The sequence below is a fragment of the Misgurnus anguillicaudatus genome, chromosome 5 (assembly GCF_027580225.2).
Source record: "Misgurnus anguillicaudatus chromosome 5, ASM2758022v2, whole genome shotgun sequence".
NCBI classification, from domain to species: domain Eukaryota; kingdom Metazoa; phylum Chordata; class Actinopteri; order Cypriniformes; family Cobitidae; genus Misgurnus; species Misgurnus anguillicaudatus.
Window position 1 is genome coordinate 23,075,072 of NC_073341.2, and position 17,688 is coordinate 23,092,759.

Below are 17,688 nucleotides of genomic sequence, written 5' to 3' on the forward strand. Positions count from 1 at the left end.
TAAATATAATATTTGTCACCAAAAATCATTCCATTTGCTGAAACACAGAGAAAGTTGTGGCCAAATTAAGACTTAAAAAAAACCATTAGTGGAAGAAACATCCCCAACAACACATACGGTAAACTGAATTCATTATTTCTGTAAACGGATAATACACACATAGCCCACTAGACGTGAGTATAAGCAGGAAGTAGCAAAATAAATAAATAAATAAATAAAATTCACTTAATTAAAAATACTTTCACAGACCTTACGCACACAACTGTGTGAATTTAAATGACTCAAAATGCAGTGAACGAGCCACGAGCACCGCTTTATGTTTATTTTTATATTTGCGTAAAGATTGATCAAAAGCCAAAAGAGGTATCATTTTGTGTGTCCATAAAAAATGACAGCATAAAGTTTGTAATAACATAAGGGTAACTAACTAATGACAGACGTTTCATTTGAGTGAACTAGTCCTTAACCACTGTGTGGCGCCAAATATACCTTGCATAAACTGCCATGTTTGTAGGCTATTTAAGAAATAAAGGGATCATACAAATCTAAGTTTTTTTATTTTTGTACTGAAAATGGGTAGCTATTTTTTACATATAGTCCACATGATACAAAAATAACTGAACTTCCAAAAATAATCCATTTGAAAAGTCTAAATACACTTGATACTGAAGATACTGGTTGATCAGCGATTGTTTTTATGTTTTATTATTTTTGTAAATGTATTAGTTTCTTATTTCAAACTGTCTATTCTCTCTTCAAGAAAAATCCTCCGGGTCCTTCACATTATTTGCTTTTCCAGCATCTTCTGTATATTTAATTGGTTTCCAACAGTGATTTGACTATATAATGTTGACATTCATCTTCATACACCGAGGACATTTGAGAAAATCATACAGAATTATTACAAAAGATACAAACATTCAGTGATGCTCAAGAAGGCAACACAATACATTACGAGCAATGGGCATGTAAACTTTTCAACAGTCTGATCAGTGTCAATTGAGGAAATAACAAGGTCACATCTCTTATTCTCTCTTTTTGCCTCTGTATGGCCTTTTGGGAGACAAACTGTCTGTTATGTTAACAAGGTCTTGTTTCTCTACTGATATGATATGATATCATTTTAAGGATAAATACTTTACATTATCAGCACTGATACAACATATTTTGGAGGCCCGTGGATAAACTTCTCATTTTGTCATCTCCCCATGAGAACAAAGTGGCCGTGAAGAGGAGCTGTCAGCTTTTAAACATTTATAATTACATGTAAAGAAATGTATTCATACTACACAACTGCATAGCTAAATAACATTTTTAAAAGCCATGAAGTGGATGCAGCTATTGTCAATTAGTGCAAACAACACAATAGTGTTAGGTATATATATAGAGAGAGAGAGAGAGAACATAAACGTTCATCTTCTAATCCGCTCCTTCACATATTCCTCAAAGTTATCCTGGAACGCTTCACTCCGTAGGACCCATGTGGGAATGGCCTGCATAATCCAGCCCTACAGATAAATGGAGTCATTTAACTATATTAAAAGAGCACATTATAAAATGATTCAATTATTTATCAAATTGAGCACAACATTTCTGTCAATACCAATATTGTATGAGTGATGCTTCCGTATGTTTGGTCACCAGCCCTCAGATACTTTAGGGAGCTCCTCACAAAATCCTCAGCTGAAAATGTGACCAAATCTGGCTTTTGATGAAATGTCATTGATGTTGAAACCCCGAATGGAGCCACTGTCTGAGAAAGGAGACTGATAATTCACAACATGCATTCAGTAAAAAACACGACTGTCTGTTATTGAGAGATTACAGCTCAGGCAAACAAATGAAGTAAAAGATAGCTTTAAAAGAACAATATAACACAATGTAAGTTTTTATTTAAACAACCTAATATGTATGCTATTTTACTCTACCTGAATGATAATTCCCTTGGATCTATATTCTGCTTGAAGACCCTGTGAAAATCTCTCAACGAAAACCTGTAAGATAAAAAGTTTATTAAATTTACTTTTAAATTTATTCATTGGTTTTATTCACTTGGTTTCCTGAAAATGACTATTATACACATCTTTACTTCTTCGTTGACTGAAGGTAATACTGTGTGATATAAGGAAAATCCCAAATTCAGTATTTCAGAAAATGAGAATATTACTTAAGACCGATACAAAGAAAGGATTTTCAGAAATCTTGGCCAACTGAAAAGTATGAGCATGTACAGCACTCCATAATTAGTTGGGGCTTCTTTGACCTGAATTACTTCAGCAATGCGTTGTGGCATGGAGTCGATCCGTCTGTGGCACTGCTCATGAGAGTCCAGGTTGCTCTGATAGTGATCTCTTCTGCATTGTTGGGTCTGGCATCTTGCATCTTCCTCTTCACAATACCCCATATATTTTCTATGGGGTTAAGGTCAGGCAAGTTTGCAGACCAATTAAGAACAGGGATACCATGGTCCTTAAACCAGGTACTGGTAGCTTTGGCACTGTGTCCTGTTGGAAAATGAAATCTCCATACAGTTGGTCAGGAGCAGGAAGCATGAAATGCTCTTAAACTTCCTGGTATATGGCTGCGTTGACCTATGATCCTCAGAAAACACAGTGGACCAACACCAGCAGATGACATGGCACCCCAAACCCTCACTGACTGTGGAAACGTTACACTGGACCTCAAGCAACATGGATTGTGTGCCTCTCCTCTCTTCCTTCAAACTCTGGGACCCTGATTTCCAAAGGAAATGCAAAATTTACTTTCATCAGAGAACATAACTCTGGACCACTCAGCAGCAGTCCAGTCTTTTTTGTCTTTGAGACGCTTCTGACGCCGTATGTTGTTTGAGAGTGACTTGACACAAGGAATGCGACAGCTGAAACCCAGGTCTTGCATACGTGGTTCTTGAAGCACTGACTTTAGCTGCAGTCCACTCTTTGTGAATCTCCCCCACATTTTTAAATGGATTTTGTTTCACAATCATCTCCATGGTGCGGTTATCCCTATTGCTTGTACACTTTATTTCGACCACATCTTTTCCTTCCCTTCGCCTCTCTATTACTGTGCTTGAACACAGAGCTTTGTGAACAGCCAGCCTCTTTTGCAATGACCTTTTGTGTCTTGCCCTCCTTGTGCAAGGTGTTTTGAGTTAATTAGCTGATTTGAGTTTGACACCAGGTGTCTTTAATATTGAACCTTTTCACAATACATGGATTTCTCTGTGAAGTCATCACTAACCGAGAGACAGAAAGAAGGGATGTCAAAATGCCAAGAAGTTGTTGCACGGTTAATTGTACCAACAGTACCAACAATAACACTGCAAAATTAAAGACAAACAGATCCAACTAAAATCACGTTTTATTTAGTCATCATACAAACAATAAAGAAAGCTTCAATACTAAAGGTTGTTGCCGTAGCGGACCAGCTCACCAATCGGGCTTTCTTCCTCTAGGATGTGAACGCACCCTGCAATGTTTGTAAACAGGAAACCCGTGTATATTCTAATTTTCTGAGATATTGAATTTGGGATTTTCCTTAGTTGTCAGTTATAATCATCAAAATTAAAAGAAACATTTGAAATATGTCAGTCTGAGTGTAATGAATGAATATAATATACAAGTTCCACTTTTTGAATGGAATTAGTGAAATATATAAACTTTTTGATGATATTCTAATTATATGACCACTGACCAGCACCTGTATAGAATGATATTCGTAAAACACATTTTTATCAGATAAGATTTAATCACATTTATCTGTTTAGTCAGAGAAAGAGATGAGGCTCAGTGATATTTTTATTTCACATTTATTGTGACTTATTGTGTCAACCTTATTTTGAAAAGTAAAGTTTTTAACAATGCTCATATCTCAGATTTAAATATTTGGTGGTTTACTTACCCATGCAGTGTCTCTGTTAAAGTTTTCCAATTATTTTCTATAATTAAGTTAAAGGAACAGTATGTAAGAAATGTATATCAATTAATCATAAAATGGGCCTGATATTTCACTAGACATTAAGAAATCATTTTCATTTCAAATACTTATATCACTGACAACAGTGGTCTGGCCAGGATATTGTCATTTAAAAAGTGGAGTTGCAGCCCTCAACTGATGTTTATGTTGTCATTTTGTGTATTGGCCAACAGTTGTGTGATTGCAGTACCAGTTTTAGCCACAAGTTTTGTGATTGCAATACCAGTTTTGGCCACAATCCTACATACTGTTCCTTTAATGTAAATATCAGAATTGTTTTGTCCATAATATTGCTTCTTCCTCATAAATGCGCATACAAAACTTAAAATACAAAAAATTAAATGTTCTTTGAAGAACCATTCTTTCTTCATTTTTTGGGTTGTACTGCATCTTGGCAGAATTCCTACAAAGTATGTTGTCTCCCAAAAACTTGTCTGTTTTTTGTCACATCCATAATGCATGCATTTCCCTAAACTTAACTTGTAAACAGACTGATTGTTATGACCCCGTTGATGTTCTTCTTTATTCTATGTGCTGCTTGTCTCTGTTTTTTGCAGGGTGCTGAGGGCAGGGGTGGCGGGTTGGACTATAAAAGGCGGGGTTTTTCCCCATGGACTCTCTCTCTTGGCTTCTCGCTCATTCCTGTGGCTTGCCCCGACGGGGAGAGTCTCGAGTGAGCTCTCTCCGATCGCGTAGTTTTCCTGGAAGCTCCCATGTCCTCGTTTTGTTATATTCCTTTTACTCCAAGACATGTTATGCCTTATATTTTGTTATGCTGATTCCGGCCATTTATGTAAATAAATATATATTTATACTTAACGCTACGGTGTGGTCTTCCCCATTTTATGTCAGGTCTGCTTTGAGCCAGGTGGGCCTTGACACTGATATTTTTTTGATGGGTGGTTTATTTATATTTTAAGTTTTGACTGCAAATGTCAAATCCATAATGGTGGAATTGCTCAGATACATTAGTTACCAGATGTAAGCTAGTTGTCCCAGGTGAAAAAGTACTACACCTCCATAGTGTACCTAAAGTGCTCCACTTTCTCACACCAATCCTGCACCCAATATACAAAAAATTCATCTTTAGTACCTCTTGAGATAATCTTAAGAACATCTAAGTGTACTTCACTGTGCTATTTTGAGACACCATAAATATGAACCAAAATGTGCTAAAAATGTATTTAAAAAATGTATTTAGGTACGACTTGTAGTAAACTTGAACCCATCTTTGTATGAAAGTTGAGTTCAAGTTTAATACAAGTGTTAACTAAAAAAAATTTTAATACAGAGATAGTATGTTAAAAGTGCATTTTGGTTCATATTCATGGTGTCTCAAAATAGCACAGTGAAGTACACTTAGATAATCTTAAGAAAATCTTAAAGAGCCAGTAAGATGACAATTTTAAGCATCCTATCACTGTTTATAAGTCCCGGACAACAGGTTTAAATGCATGCAAGGTCAATAAACACTGTAATTTTCTCAAAATATAAATTTAAAATTACCCAATTTCTCAGAAATCCCCAACAATTCGTGCCGTTCAACGACTCAGTCTGCTTAAACCTCACCTTTCAGTAGCCTACTCTGCTCTGATTGGTTAACTGACAGAGTGTCTTTGCACAGACCACAGATCAGTGGCACAGACCAACAATAGTGCAACATGTATTGACCTCGTGCTAACATAATTTACTGAGAAGACATTTTCAACATCAATACACATCATTCATCATTAATCCAGGCAATAAAAACGACGATTGAAACTAACATTTTACACTCATTTAAGCATTTATGTAAACTAACCGGGTCATAGCAAAACCGTAAGTGAGCATGCGTTAGCCATTTGCTAACGTGACTCTCTGACAGTAAATTAACAGTTTAAACAACGATATCATTCATCATTAATCCAAGCAATACAAACGACGATTGAAACTAACAATTTTACACTCATTTAAGCATTTATGTAAACTAACCGGGTCATAGCAAAACCCTTAGTGAGCATGAGTTACGTTAACCGCTTGCTATTGTGACTCTGACAGCATATAGAGTTTAAACAACGATATCATTCATCATTAATCCAAGCAATAAAAACGACTATATAGACATTTTACACTCATTTAAGCATTTATGTAAAATAACTGGGTCATAGCAAAACCGAAAGTGCAGCATGCATTAACCGCTTGCTAACGTGACTCTCTGACAACATCATTCATCATTAATCCAAGCAATAAAAATGATGATAGACATTTTAAACTCATTTAAGCAAGTATGTAGCTATAATCATACTTACAGGTTGTGGTTAGGAGACGCATGTTGTTCCAAATAAAGTGGGTACTGAACCATCTTTCATTGCCAAACGTCTAAATCCCTCCATTAATTTTAACCACTGATTCTTCACAGCCAGACACGTTTACTATATCCCTCCTTGAAAAAGTCTCCTTTGGTAGTGAAAACAACACAAACTGAAAACACAGCGTGAGCTGATGTTTACACACACTAACTAGCTGTGGGCGGGTCATAGTTTTAGTTTCTCCCCCGGGCAAGGCTGTAGGCGGAGATTAGTATCTCATGCGACTTGAATGCGTTCGTGTGACGTGGCAAATATCACGAAGAAGACTCACTCCCTATAACGACTCGTTTCAGCGATTCAGAGTCGACTCCCTGCTTTAGAAGCCAATAACTTTATTATTCGTGCACTTTTTGGTTCAACTAGTTTACACGTTGTTTACATTGGCGGACAGCTACATGACACACTGCAATAAAGGTTAGTTTCGATTTTGGATCTGTATGGCTCTTTAAGAAGAACTAAAGATGAATCTTCAGTATATTAAGTACAAGATTAGTGTGCGAAAACAAAGCACTCTAAATACACTATGGAAGTGTACTACTTTTTCACCTGGGGTAGAAGTAAACACACAACCTGTCCACTTTCTGTATCTTTATATTTATCTGATGTTATTTAGAAAGGCAGAAACAAATATTAAGACTATAGGTAATATTACAGTTAAATCACAGTATGGCAAAAAAGACAAAAACACAAAGACTTTCAGCTTTGTCTTAACAAAGATTTACCTTAGATGCTGCATACAAGGTGTAAAGAGGGCAGGGTATTTTGGCTATGCCAGAAGACACATTCAAAACGGCTCCCCTTCCTCTAATAAAAATACAAACAGTCAGTATGTGTACAATACTTAAAGAAAACTTTAATGCAAACATTATGAGAAGATTGTGAGAAAAAAGTCAAACCTTTCCTTCATTCCTGGTAGCACAATATTGCACATCTAAAAGCAAACCATAATATGGAGCACTTGAATAAACCAATGCTTTCATGCAAACCTGTAGGATGCAATAATTGATATGCTGCAACTACATATGTAAAGCCTTAACATTTGAGACCCTGCCTGAGAAAAAGTCATAGTAAAGAACATTCTATAAAACCAATGATCAGTCTTTAATATTGACTGAGTTAGGCCATGCCAAGTCAAAGATTGAAATCAATGAGTAAAATCAAACTTTGCATTTCTATTCATTTCTATTCAAATAACCAATGCTTCTACTCACCTTAACCATAGCTTTCACATTGCAGTTTATAACATCATACATTCTCTACGTGAGGTCACCACATGAAACGTATAAATGACAATATCTGATAAACACACTTCTGAGAGCTAGTAGCGATATATAGTATTTTAACAATAAATGCTTTTATCATAACTTGTCTCACCTCTTCCAAATCTGCTGTTTCAAGCAGCCTGCAAGGTATTTGGCTGGGCAGAATGCCAACATTATTCACTGTGTAAGAATTTAAACATTTTCAAATTGTTTAAAGCCAATACAAACAGCTATAATTTGTAAATCTCTACACTCTCAGAAAAAAGGTACAAAACGGTACAAGAGTGGGGTACTACCTTTTCAAAAAAGTACCTAAAAGATGCATACTACAAAAATACACAATCGGACCTGGGTGATTCTCGCAAAATTAGACTTATGAGGTGTCACAAAACATTTTGATTAAAATAAGTAAGAGTATCAAAATAAGAAGCATACAGTCACAAACATCTCGTCATGTACTATTTTGCAGATGATTTCGAATGACATCATACAAAACAATTTTGCAGTTTTTTTCCACATTTAAGAAGTTTTTCATTACCGCAACGTGTCCATGACTGGATTTGGGTGCTTTGACATGGAAATATTTATAATTAAAAAATCTAAAAAATAAAAAGCTTCAGTGCATGTTATACTATAAACATTTACAGTAAAGAAACATGTGGTATTTGGTAATCATTGGTAAATGTACAGACAATAATAAGGAATATAAATGTGTCCAAGACCAATTTTCTCATCCTCCGCAACAATTTTCAATCATTGTTTAAGCCCTCAAGGAACTAGCATTTAAAAAAAATTGTTGGTAGGGACATAATTGACTGTGACACTCAAGATGGCAAGGTAAGCAGTTCTTATTTTTTTCTCTCCAGATAAAAGTTTAAACTTATTGTAGACAACTTTTTTAGTTCAACTTTTTTAGTTACCAAAACATGAGTTTGTAAATGCATATTTAATGTAATATCATGTTGCGGTAATGATAATTTTTGATAATGAAAATCTAAAAAATTTAAATAATTCTATAGGAAATGTTTTTTAAATCCTCTAAAAATAATCGTTATAGCTAATTCAGACCTTAATCTTATATGTGAAAAAAATTGGCTTCAAGGGCTTTTTAAAAAACTCTGATTCTGGACACCTTCTAAGTCTGGATTTCATGAGAATCACCCACCTGTACATGTTCCTCAAAGGTACATATCTGTAAAACCTAACAGTTATCTCAACTCAAACCATTTAAGGAAACCGGTTGCCTCAAACCACCCAAGTTTCAAAACACACACACCTGAGTACTGTGAACTTGAGTCATGTGCAATTATACACCTATACCCAAGTAGTGTGAACTTAAATAAAAGTGCATAACTGCACATGACTCAATTTGTTTAAATTCACAGTACTCAAATGTATGTGCTTTAAAACTTAAATGGTTTAATGCAACCAGTTTCCTTAAATGGTTTGAGTTGAGTTAACTTTAAGGTTTTACAGTGTAATGGTACATATTAGACCTTTTTAATAGGTACCACTCCAGTGACAACTTTTGTACCTTTTTCTGAAAGTGTAAGGATCATAATTTGAGGAAATAAAACCTATACTGACCTAAAATACCAATATCCAGCCCCTCTATGCATTCCATAATGTGTCCGTATATATTATCTTTGGTGAAGTCAGCGGCTATTACTTTGACCTGCACTCCTGTAGCAAGTTCTGTTAGATCAGAAAAGATATGATTTACATTTAGCTGACCCCAAAATCTAAAGTGAAAAACTGATATTTCAACAGTGAATTCTTAACCTATCGTCCTGGCTGCTCTGTCAAGCTTCTCTTGATTTCTGCTGATGATGACCACATTCATACCATATTTTGAAAGCTGCAGAAAAACAAGACAAAGATGACTGTTATTAAAAGGCAAAGTCATTACTGCAATTCATGGAGCCTGACACAATGCAACATTTGATACTAGGGCACACACTAAAATATGCTGGGATATTTTCAACAAAGTGTTGGGTCAAAAATGGACAAACCCAACCTGCTGGGTTGTAATTTAACCTATGCCGGGTTATTTTAACCCATTGTTGGGTCAAATATAAACATTTTCTGGGTTTATTTAACCCATCTGTTGTGTTTGTCCATTTTTTAGCCAATGTAAGGTTAAAAATAACCCAGCATTTTTAGAGTACAGGAAGGCGTGGCAGTTTTAACATGTATTTAATATAGCTTTGATTTTGTCATAAATATGTTACCTCTTGTGCATATGCTCTTCCTATTCCATCTGAACCTCCAGTGATCACTGAAACAGAAGACAGATTCAAGATCAGATTTTTTTTAGAACCTGCATAAATGGGAAGTTATAAATAATAATTGTATTTTTACTGTCATTTAGCAGTCGTGTATATTTATGTTATCTTAAAGGCGACGTTTTACAAGACTTTTTTAAGATGCTTTTTTAAAATGTGTCCCCACAGTACATATGTAAATATATACCTCAAACTAATATTAAAGATATCAAGGTTATATTTTCACAGAATATTTTTACACTTTTTATACTAAAAATTCCTTGTTGCACTTTTATTTTTAAGTTTAATCAATATAAAATTACAATTAATTTAAACTTTCTTGACTAGCGAGGAATTGCTTTAAAATATAAAAATAAACTTGAAATAAATTTATTTTGAATTATAAATGTTATAATTTACAGCAACTCCTCACTAGATAATTTAAATGAATTGTAAATTCAAGTTGATTAAACTTAAAAATTTAAGTGCAACAAGGATTTTTTACAGATGATTTTATGTAGAAAACAGTAAATTACATTTGTGCGTTTTCACAGACTGCATGGTCACAAATGTAACTTAACTTTTATACTGTACATAATCGTGCTACTCAATAAATCAATAAATCAAATCAAACCTGAATATAACTTAAATCCTTTTATGTTCCACCAACTGCAAATATTACAGAACCTGCAAATTATTACAGAACAAGGTGGGCTATCTGCTATCAGTACTCTCTCTGAAAATCTCTCACACTTCAGACTTTAGAAACAAACTTTGGTTTGTTTAAACAGCATGTACTTAAACAGACTGTGTGTACCCAGCAATTTAATAAACAGGGAATGCGAGGGTGCATTTATGTGAAAAGTCATCTGCTCTGAGCTGCCACTAAGAATCATTTCTCTGCATGAGAAGTTCACATTGTAGGTGGTAAAAGCAACTTGAAAGAAAGGGGGGGGGGGTTGACCGTAGGTTAGCCAGAATAATTTAGAGGAAATGATGTCACATGTAATTACTGCCATCATGCTTTTATTGCTTTGACACCCCACAAAGGCCAAAGGTTTGAACTAAAGTCCGTGCGGTCTCTTATTTGTGACAAGATGGTTTTTTATGTCTTTCTAACTTGTTTCCCAAGCTTCGTTCTTTCTTTGCGCCAATGTTCTTGACGCAAGAAAGTACAAGTAGTACCCTGCTTTACAATGAAACCTCTGGGAAATCGCAGCTATGTATATTGAATGTCTTAGAAGCTATGCAAATGTGGACAATCCCATCTTCTTGTTGAGTTTTTTTGTATAATTCGACAAATGGGATGTAGTTTCAGGCATTCAGTTCAATAAACCGAGCTCACTATTGCATAACCAAACTCTTTTATTATCATTTGTTCAAGTGAAAGGAAAAGTACTAAACATGCTAGAAACACCCTGGTGAAAAACATCGCAATCGTGATGCATACACCCAAACCTACATCAGGAAGTTTTTAAAGCCTTAAAGTGAAAGAATGCTTACAGAATGAGAGATTTGATTTCAAATGGACAGGAACAACCATTCAAAACTCAAAAGAAATGAATAGAGTAATAATGTGTGCTAGAACATACTGTTCTAATTGCCTTTTGTTCTTGGTAATTCTCGGTGCCAAAATGGAATGGAAAGGAAGCTTGGGAAAAAGCGTCTGGAATTATTTTTTGTTGCTGACGGTGTATACACAGAGTAATTTTAAGTGCGATATAGGAAGACATTTTCTCTTTAGCAGACAATAAAAGTGCAATTTTTGGAAACTAGATCCTCTGAGGAATAATGAAAAGTGAGATGAGAAACCTGCTCCTGGGCCACAGGGCGAAAACTTTTGCTGTGCGTATACTAGGAAGCAAATAGTGGAACAGAACCAAATTTGTGCATGCTTGTTTAAAAGTGACATCACATTTACTTTTGTAAATGTAACTAAACTTGGCAAGGCCCTAGCAATGCCAAGGTCACAAGTTCGATACCCAGGAAATATATGCTGCTATAACCGGTCAAAGAACTTGAATACTTCAATATGAAGTTAATACAGTATCAATCATCATTTAATTGTTGAATAAAGAGTCGCACGGTAGTGCTTTGTAATGTTTGCATGTATACTTTTTGTACTGCATACTTAACTGTACTTATTTTCTTTAATACAAATCAGTGCATGAGTTGAAAATGCATTACAATCTATATAGTATAATCTGTAAAGTTTAATAAAAATGAAAATGTAGACTTCCACAGAGTACGCATGCAATAGTAAATTTAAGAAACAATGTCAGAATTTTAAATACAGAAAAAACTGTGTACATTTTTGTTCTTTAATGTTGTGGCAAGTGAAAATAATAAAAAGTTTTTTCTCACTGCCCATTTTCCCAGAGAGGTCATAAAAGACTCGGGAAGAGGATAGCAGATCTTCGGGGCAAGCACCATGACAAGACATATTAGTTTCACTCCAAAAAGCATGACAGTGCAAGTTCCAGCCAAAATAAATATAATCTCAGTGAGTGTCATGGCAGAGGCTTATCTCAAGACTTAAAGTTAGTCCTTCCTGCTAGCTTAGTACCTCTTTTGACTAACACGATTCTCCTATTCTCTCATCTAATCTGACCACAAGCTTCAAAACACAGTGCTGACAGCCCCTTCAGCCAATCAGAATCTTCTCTGCCCTATTTAAACAGGACATTATTCACATTCCTGATTTTTTGTGTTTGTGTGGTTTGGAGGAAGTATTTTCCCCCATTTTCAAATAAAGTCAATTTAAGTGACTTACCTTGTCTTTCACACTTAAAAATGAGTTAAAAATGTGGCAAAAATGTTGACTCATATTGGACTATGAAAATAGGGATAGTGCTATAAGAAAGTGAAACATACTCATAGATAGGATACAAATGAAGCAAATTGTGCATAAATAATAATAAAAAAACACTTTTTATTATTTTCCCTTGAGACAACATTAAAAAATAGTTTTGTCTTTTTTTCTGTATTTAAAATTCTGACCTTGTTTCTTAAAGGACAAGTTCGGTATTTTACAACTTAAAGCCCTGTTTTCATATTGTTTATGATGAAATAGAACGGTTTTGACTGAAATTTGGACATATGATGCTGGCCCGAGAATTTTCGGGTGTTTGTTTGTGAACATCCCTGACCACTCGGTGAGTTTCACGTCTTTGTAAACGAAAGTTTAATCCATTTTCGGAAGGATTGTTCCAGTGCACCTGCCATTGCAGAGGTGGGAGGTGATACAACAAACACCCGAAAATTCTCGGGCCAGCATCATATGTCCAAATTTCAGTCAAAACCGTTCTATTTCATCATAAACAATTTGAGAACAGGGTTTTAAGTCTAAAATACCAAACTTGTCCTTTAAATTTATTCTTGCATGAATTCGTAATAACCTTGATGATTGATACTGTATTGACGTGATACAAACATATTCAAGTTCTTGTGTTTGACAGATGGTTATAGCCAAAGCAACGTAATATAGTACATTTAAAATACGCATTTTAGCAGCATACATTTCTTGGGTATCAAACCTGTTTTATTGTTTTATTGATTTTTTAGGGTCCCCATTAGCGGCCCATTTAATGGCAGCTAATCTTCCTGGGGTCCTCTTTAAAATTATTCACAACATAAAATTACACAAAGCAATAACAACACAAATTACAATCAAAATAGTTCAAACATTGCAATAACGTTCAGGGGAAAAAAAGAAAAAAAGAAAGCATTTGAAAGAACATGACAATTTCCAGCTGGCACTAGATCATTTGCAGCAATTCCTTGGTTACTGTCCTCTTAAATTTGTATTTGTTATGAATTCTGCGTGATGAGACAGAAAGTCGATTCCAAATAGATATTGCTCGATAAAGTGATGTGCGTTTCAGAAAGTTTGTCCTAGGAAGCGGAAGTTTTATATCACCACCTAGGGCCTGCCTGGTGGCATATAGATGTCCACTTCCTACAAAAACAAGCTGCTCAGAGAGAAACTGTGGCTGTTTCATAAATATAGCATTCCACAATATTAAAATTAATCGTAATTTAATTTTGTTGTCAACTGTGAGCCAAGAAAGGCGTTTATGCATCAGGGCCACGTTAGTCTTAAAAGAGCACTGTAGGACAGTCCTCGCCGCCCTATTTTGTGCCACTTGAAGCTTCCGAAGATTTTTTTGTGATGTAGACCTTGGCATTGCTAGGGCCTTAAACACATAGATTAAATATAACACTCCAGTTTACTGGGTCTTTAACCATAGAAACATTTAACCTTTTGGTTTGTTTTTAGGTATATCCCCACTGATTTTACCTACCAAGCTTAAGGTGACATTGGAGTAAAAAAATCTATAAAGTTTAGCTCACGCGAAACCTTCATGTGCAGAATTTTTTTTAAGTTTAGTTTTGCGTGCTCCCGTGAAACTTTTGCGCGTGCACGTTACACTATCGTGTGCGCACGTGACAGCGAAAGTTTCATGTGAGCACGCAAAACTAAACACGATAGTTTCACGTGCGCACGCAAAACTAAACTTTATTTAATTTTTGATCCATGTCCCCTTAGGGGCTCCGTATTTTCTCAGATGCATTTGAATGGGAATTTCTTTTAGTGATATTTTTGGTAGTGAACAAAGCTCAGTAACCATGTTCTTTTGTGACTCACAGGGAAAACACGAAATGTTTTTGCTTATAGACATTAACCCTAATGAAAAATCCAGCATAACCCTTACAAAAATTAACCATGGTTTTACTACAGTTGAAAAAACATGGTTACTGTAGTAAAACCATGGTTTTGCCGATAGTAATCAATACACTAAAAAACAACAACAACAACACATGGTTACTACACTCTTACCACAAAAAAAACATGGTTAATTTTCATAAGGGAAGCTGGTAGCTGGTTTAAGGTGGCAGTAGCTGGTGTAAGTCCAGCTAGACCAGCTTAAACGCAGCCAAAACACAGCTAGACCAGCTTGTTACACCAGCTAAAACCAAGCTGGGAGACCAGCTAAAACCAGCGTTGCTGGATTTTTTTGTAGGGAAGCTATCATTGTTTATGGTGTACCTTTTAAACACATTGTATATTATCTGCCATCTCTGTTAGTTTCTTTAGATTCATTGGTATAATAAGCATCATAATGATCATAATTCAATGACATGATTTAACCATTTAAATCAGATTAATTAATTTTATATATTTAAGGTTTATGGTGTTCATATTTTTTCATTGTTTGACATTTTAATTATAAAAAGTTTATAATTATTGGTTATCTTGTGAACTAAGTCTTTAAAGTCAACAGGCCCACTTTATTCTTAGCAGTATGATAGTAAAACAAGCATGACAATCACGAGGCCCAAAAGAACCAATGAGATTCGATGTTATGTACGGACATGTACGGTACTATGGATACGCAACGATGATACATCATTTAAAAATATTAAACGTACCATGTTGCTTCAGAAGACAAAATAAACCCACTGGAGTCGTTTGATTTACTTTAATATAAGAAGACTCTCACATAGGCTACATAGGAGGTTAACAATACAGCATTTTAATATACTGCAAATCATCTGGGACGGCACGAGGGTAAGTAAATTAACTTTATGAGAGAATTGTCATTTGTTTTAACTAACGTTCTTCTTTAATCGGCTATGACTCTTAATATTTGAGCTCACCGCCATCTAGTGGCCTTTTCCCTTTCTCAATCAGCTTTCACGCTCAATATAATATGAATTGCCAGAAAATAACGTGCTAATTCTACAAACACAAAAGTTAAATTCTTTGCTCTGTATTTACTGAAGAAAGCGCTGCCGTTGTTCCACAGAAAAAAGGCCTTGTTTGACTGCCCACTCAGAAATGGCTTAAACTGAATGGGTGTATTGAATATTTTCTGCCTCATTACCCAGTCATTGGCAACCAGTTTGGTATATGACCTAAGAGAGATGTTTTGGCGAGCTGAAGTGGTTTGAAAACTTTTTTCCAGGCAGGCGAGCCAAGATTCCCCCTCGAACTACTAGACAGACATTTGCATTATCGCGATGCAACAGTAGAGGTCGCTGTTCACCAACTTTAGTGTTTTCTGGGTGCTTAGTAAATGAACTGTCTATAAAGTCTTGACTTTTTGATTGCAATAAAAATGACAAAAAAGTCTTTTGACTTTACATGGGAAGCGTAACGTACGCAGACCAACATTTATATGTAGTAGTAAAATGATTCAACTTAAATTAAAATTAATCATTTATATTGATCTTGCATAAATATTATCATGCTGCATTGCCTTGAGCCATAACTCGTTAATCATTGTGCAAACAGCTATCCAATAAAACTAATGGTACAAAATTCAATCCAACTAAGGCACAATGCTGTAAAACAGCGCCAAAGGATGAGCTCAACGGGCATGCTGCTTTGTTTCTCTTCTGAACGTGCCTCGTGTCGCGCGCATGTGGCCAGCACTCGCTGTTATTACGTAACAACTCGACCATTACCTGACCATTTGAGAGACGTATAAAACCACCACATTATTCGGGAAAATATACTCATATCCAGCGTATTCACGTGCTAACTGGGCCAAATATTCGACGAAAATACAGAATATCGACGTTATGAATGGATTGCAATAAATCTCCTTAGTTTTCCCAACGACCTCCTCTCGTTCCTAGTTGGATAACACATACATTCCACAAAAACACGAACTTAGGCTAATAAAAGGCAAAAATATGTTGCCATTAGGCCTATATTTTGGTAAAACGGGACATGACATTACACCGTACCGCCGGGCTTGTCTCCACTGGTTCTGTCCCGGTTTTTTCCGTACACGGAAAGCTCCTGCCCCCTGATCCCTCAAGCGCCCGGATGCACACACAGCAACAGTCAGTCAGTCAGTCAGTCAGGACAAACATGGTCGCCGGAGCTGAAGGAAGCGTTTAGGAATCTCAGCGCTAAATATTCGCTTTAATAAGCAGATACTCTCAGATTGATTGACTGGACGATAAACCTCTCCGGAGGACTCAGAGAATCCTCATCTTGGTGAGTATGAGCCGTGTCATTGACTAGTGTCGTGCAGCCAATGATTAGTCAATCGATCAGATCCACGTTGTAGGGAATATTTCTGTAAAAACCACGCGTTCAGGAATGATAAAGGCCCGGTCCGTAGTGTTACTTTGTTGTTTGTGCCTGACTATATGTACTTACATATGGCTTGAGACGCGAGATTATTGTCTAATGAATATTAGGGGATTAACGGGGGTTTACTTAGGCTCGGATTGGTACGACTGTAAAGGTATGTTATGCTATAATTTGCTTCGCAATACCACGAGTGTTCATTTTGTTTTTATTTGTGTTGATTCGTTCTGATGAGGGCACACGAGGCAGGCAAGAGATCCAATGGACAGGCTGCAGTGATTCACGAGACGGTGTACACGTGATTGTTGAAACGATTTGTAACGTAATAACACTCGTGTTTACGGTAAACAGTTTTTACACGACACAACAATGGCAGTATGCCATAATGTAGCGACTAAATCACTGTGTATAGTAATAAATGTGGTCGATGGTAAACGCTTGTTAAATATCAGTGTGTCTGGACCGCGGGACAGTGTTACTGCTATCTCCAATCTGGACGGGAGCAAGTCAGACGTAGGCAACTTTATGACAAGTATTACATAGTATTTAAATAAAAGTCAAATATATTGCAAGCCCTATTTACATCATTTTGTGGAATGTCTGATATTTGTGTTTTTATGGATCTAAAAGCACTAAACAGATGGCACCTTCTGCTGAGTTCACACATTTCCCTGTAGACATGAATGGACTAAATACATTAATATAACTGAATACAAACAATCAAGTATTAG

The 17,688-nt window shown here is 35.8% G+C and overlaps 2 protein-coding genes across 12 annotated transcripts in view; one reads left to right on the forward strand and one right to left on the reverse strand.

Moving 5' to 3' along the window:
- Window positions 1-777: 777 nt before the first annotated feature.
- hsd17b3 (hydroxysteroid (17-beta) dehydrogenase 3) lies at window positions 778-16,743 on the reverse strand. Of its 8 annotated transcripts, none has more exons than XR_012369661.1 (11): window positions 12,210-12,565; window positions 9,817-9,860; window positions 9,368-9,443; window positions 9,173-9,280; window positions 7,698-7,765; window positions 7,535-7,579; window positions 7,220-7,254; window positions 7,046-7,127; window positions 1,929-1,994; window positions 1,604-1,766; window positions 778-1,508 (listed from the first exon to the last, which is right to left on the reverse strand). XR_012369661.1 is itself a non-coding variant. In XM_073867759.1 (11 exons), exons 3-11 carry the CDS (start codon window positions 9,426-9,428, stop codon window positions 1,413-1,415), a joined length of 711 nt encoding a protein of 236 aa, XP_073723860.1. In that variant the 5' UTR covers window positions 9,429-9,443; window positions 9,817-9,863; window positions 16,606-16,743; the 3' UTR covers window positions 778-1,412. The 8 variants fall into 8 exon arrangements, 4 of the variants coding, with proteins under 4 accessions (XP_073723860.1, XP_073723858.1, XP_073723861.1 ...); XM_073867759.1 differs by lacking the exon at window positions 12,210-12,565 and adding an exon at window positions 16,606-16,743 and having other exon boundaries at window positions 1,604-1,753; window positions 9,817-9,863; XM_073867757.1 differs by having other exon boundaries at window positions 1,604-1,753; window positions 12,210-12,512.
- slc20a2 (solute carrier family 20 member 2) overlaps window positions 15,302-17,688 on the forward strand; it is a 45,827-nt gene continuing 43,440 nt past the window's right edge. For 3 of the 4 annotated variants that reach the window (XM_055167989.2, XM_055167990.2, XM_055167994.2), the window contains exon 1: window positions 16,721-16,861. The gene's annotated coding sequence lies outside the window, so the exon portion shown is untranslated. Of the gene's footprint in view, window positions 15,422-16,720; window positions 16,862-17,688 lie in introns of those variants that run through there. The other variant, XM_055167992.2, reaches the window with a different exon arrangement.

Coding starts and splice junctions, on each gene's coding strand:
- hsd17b3 (XM_073867757.1), bottom strand. CDS start 12,363: ATGACACTCACTGAGATTATATTTATTTTGGCTGGAACTTGCACTGTC. Junction 9,281..9,367: donor CAGAGCAGCCAGGACGATAG/GTTAAGAATTCA, acceptor CTGATCTAACAG/AACTTGCTACAGGAGTGCAG. Junction 7,580..7,697: donor AAACAGCAGATTTGGAAGAG/GTGAGACAAGTT, acceptor GACCTCACGTAG/AGAATGTATGATGTTATAAA.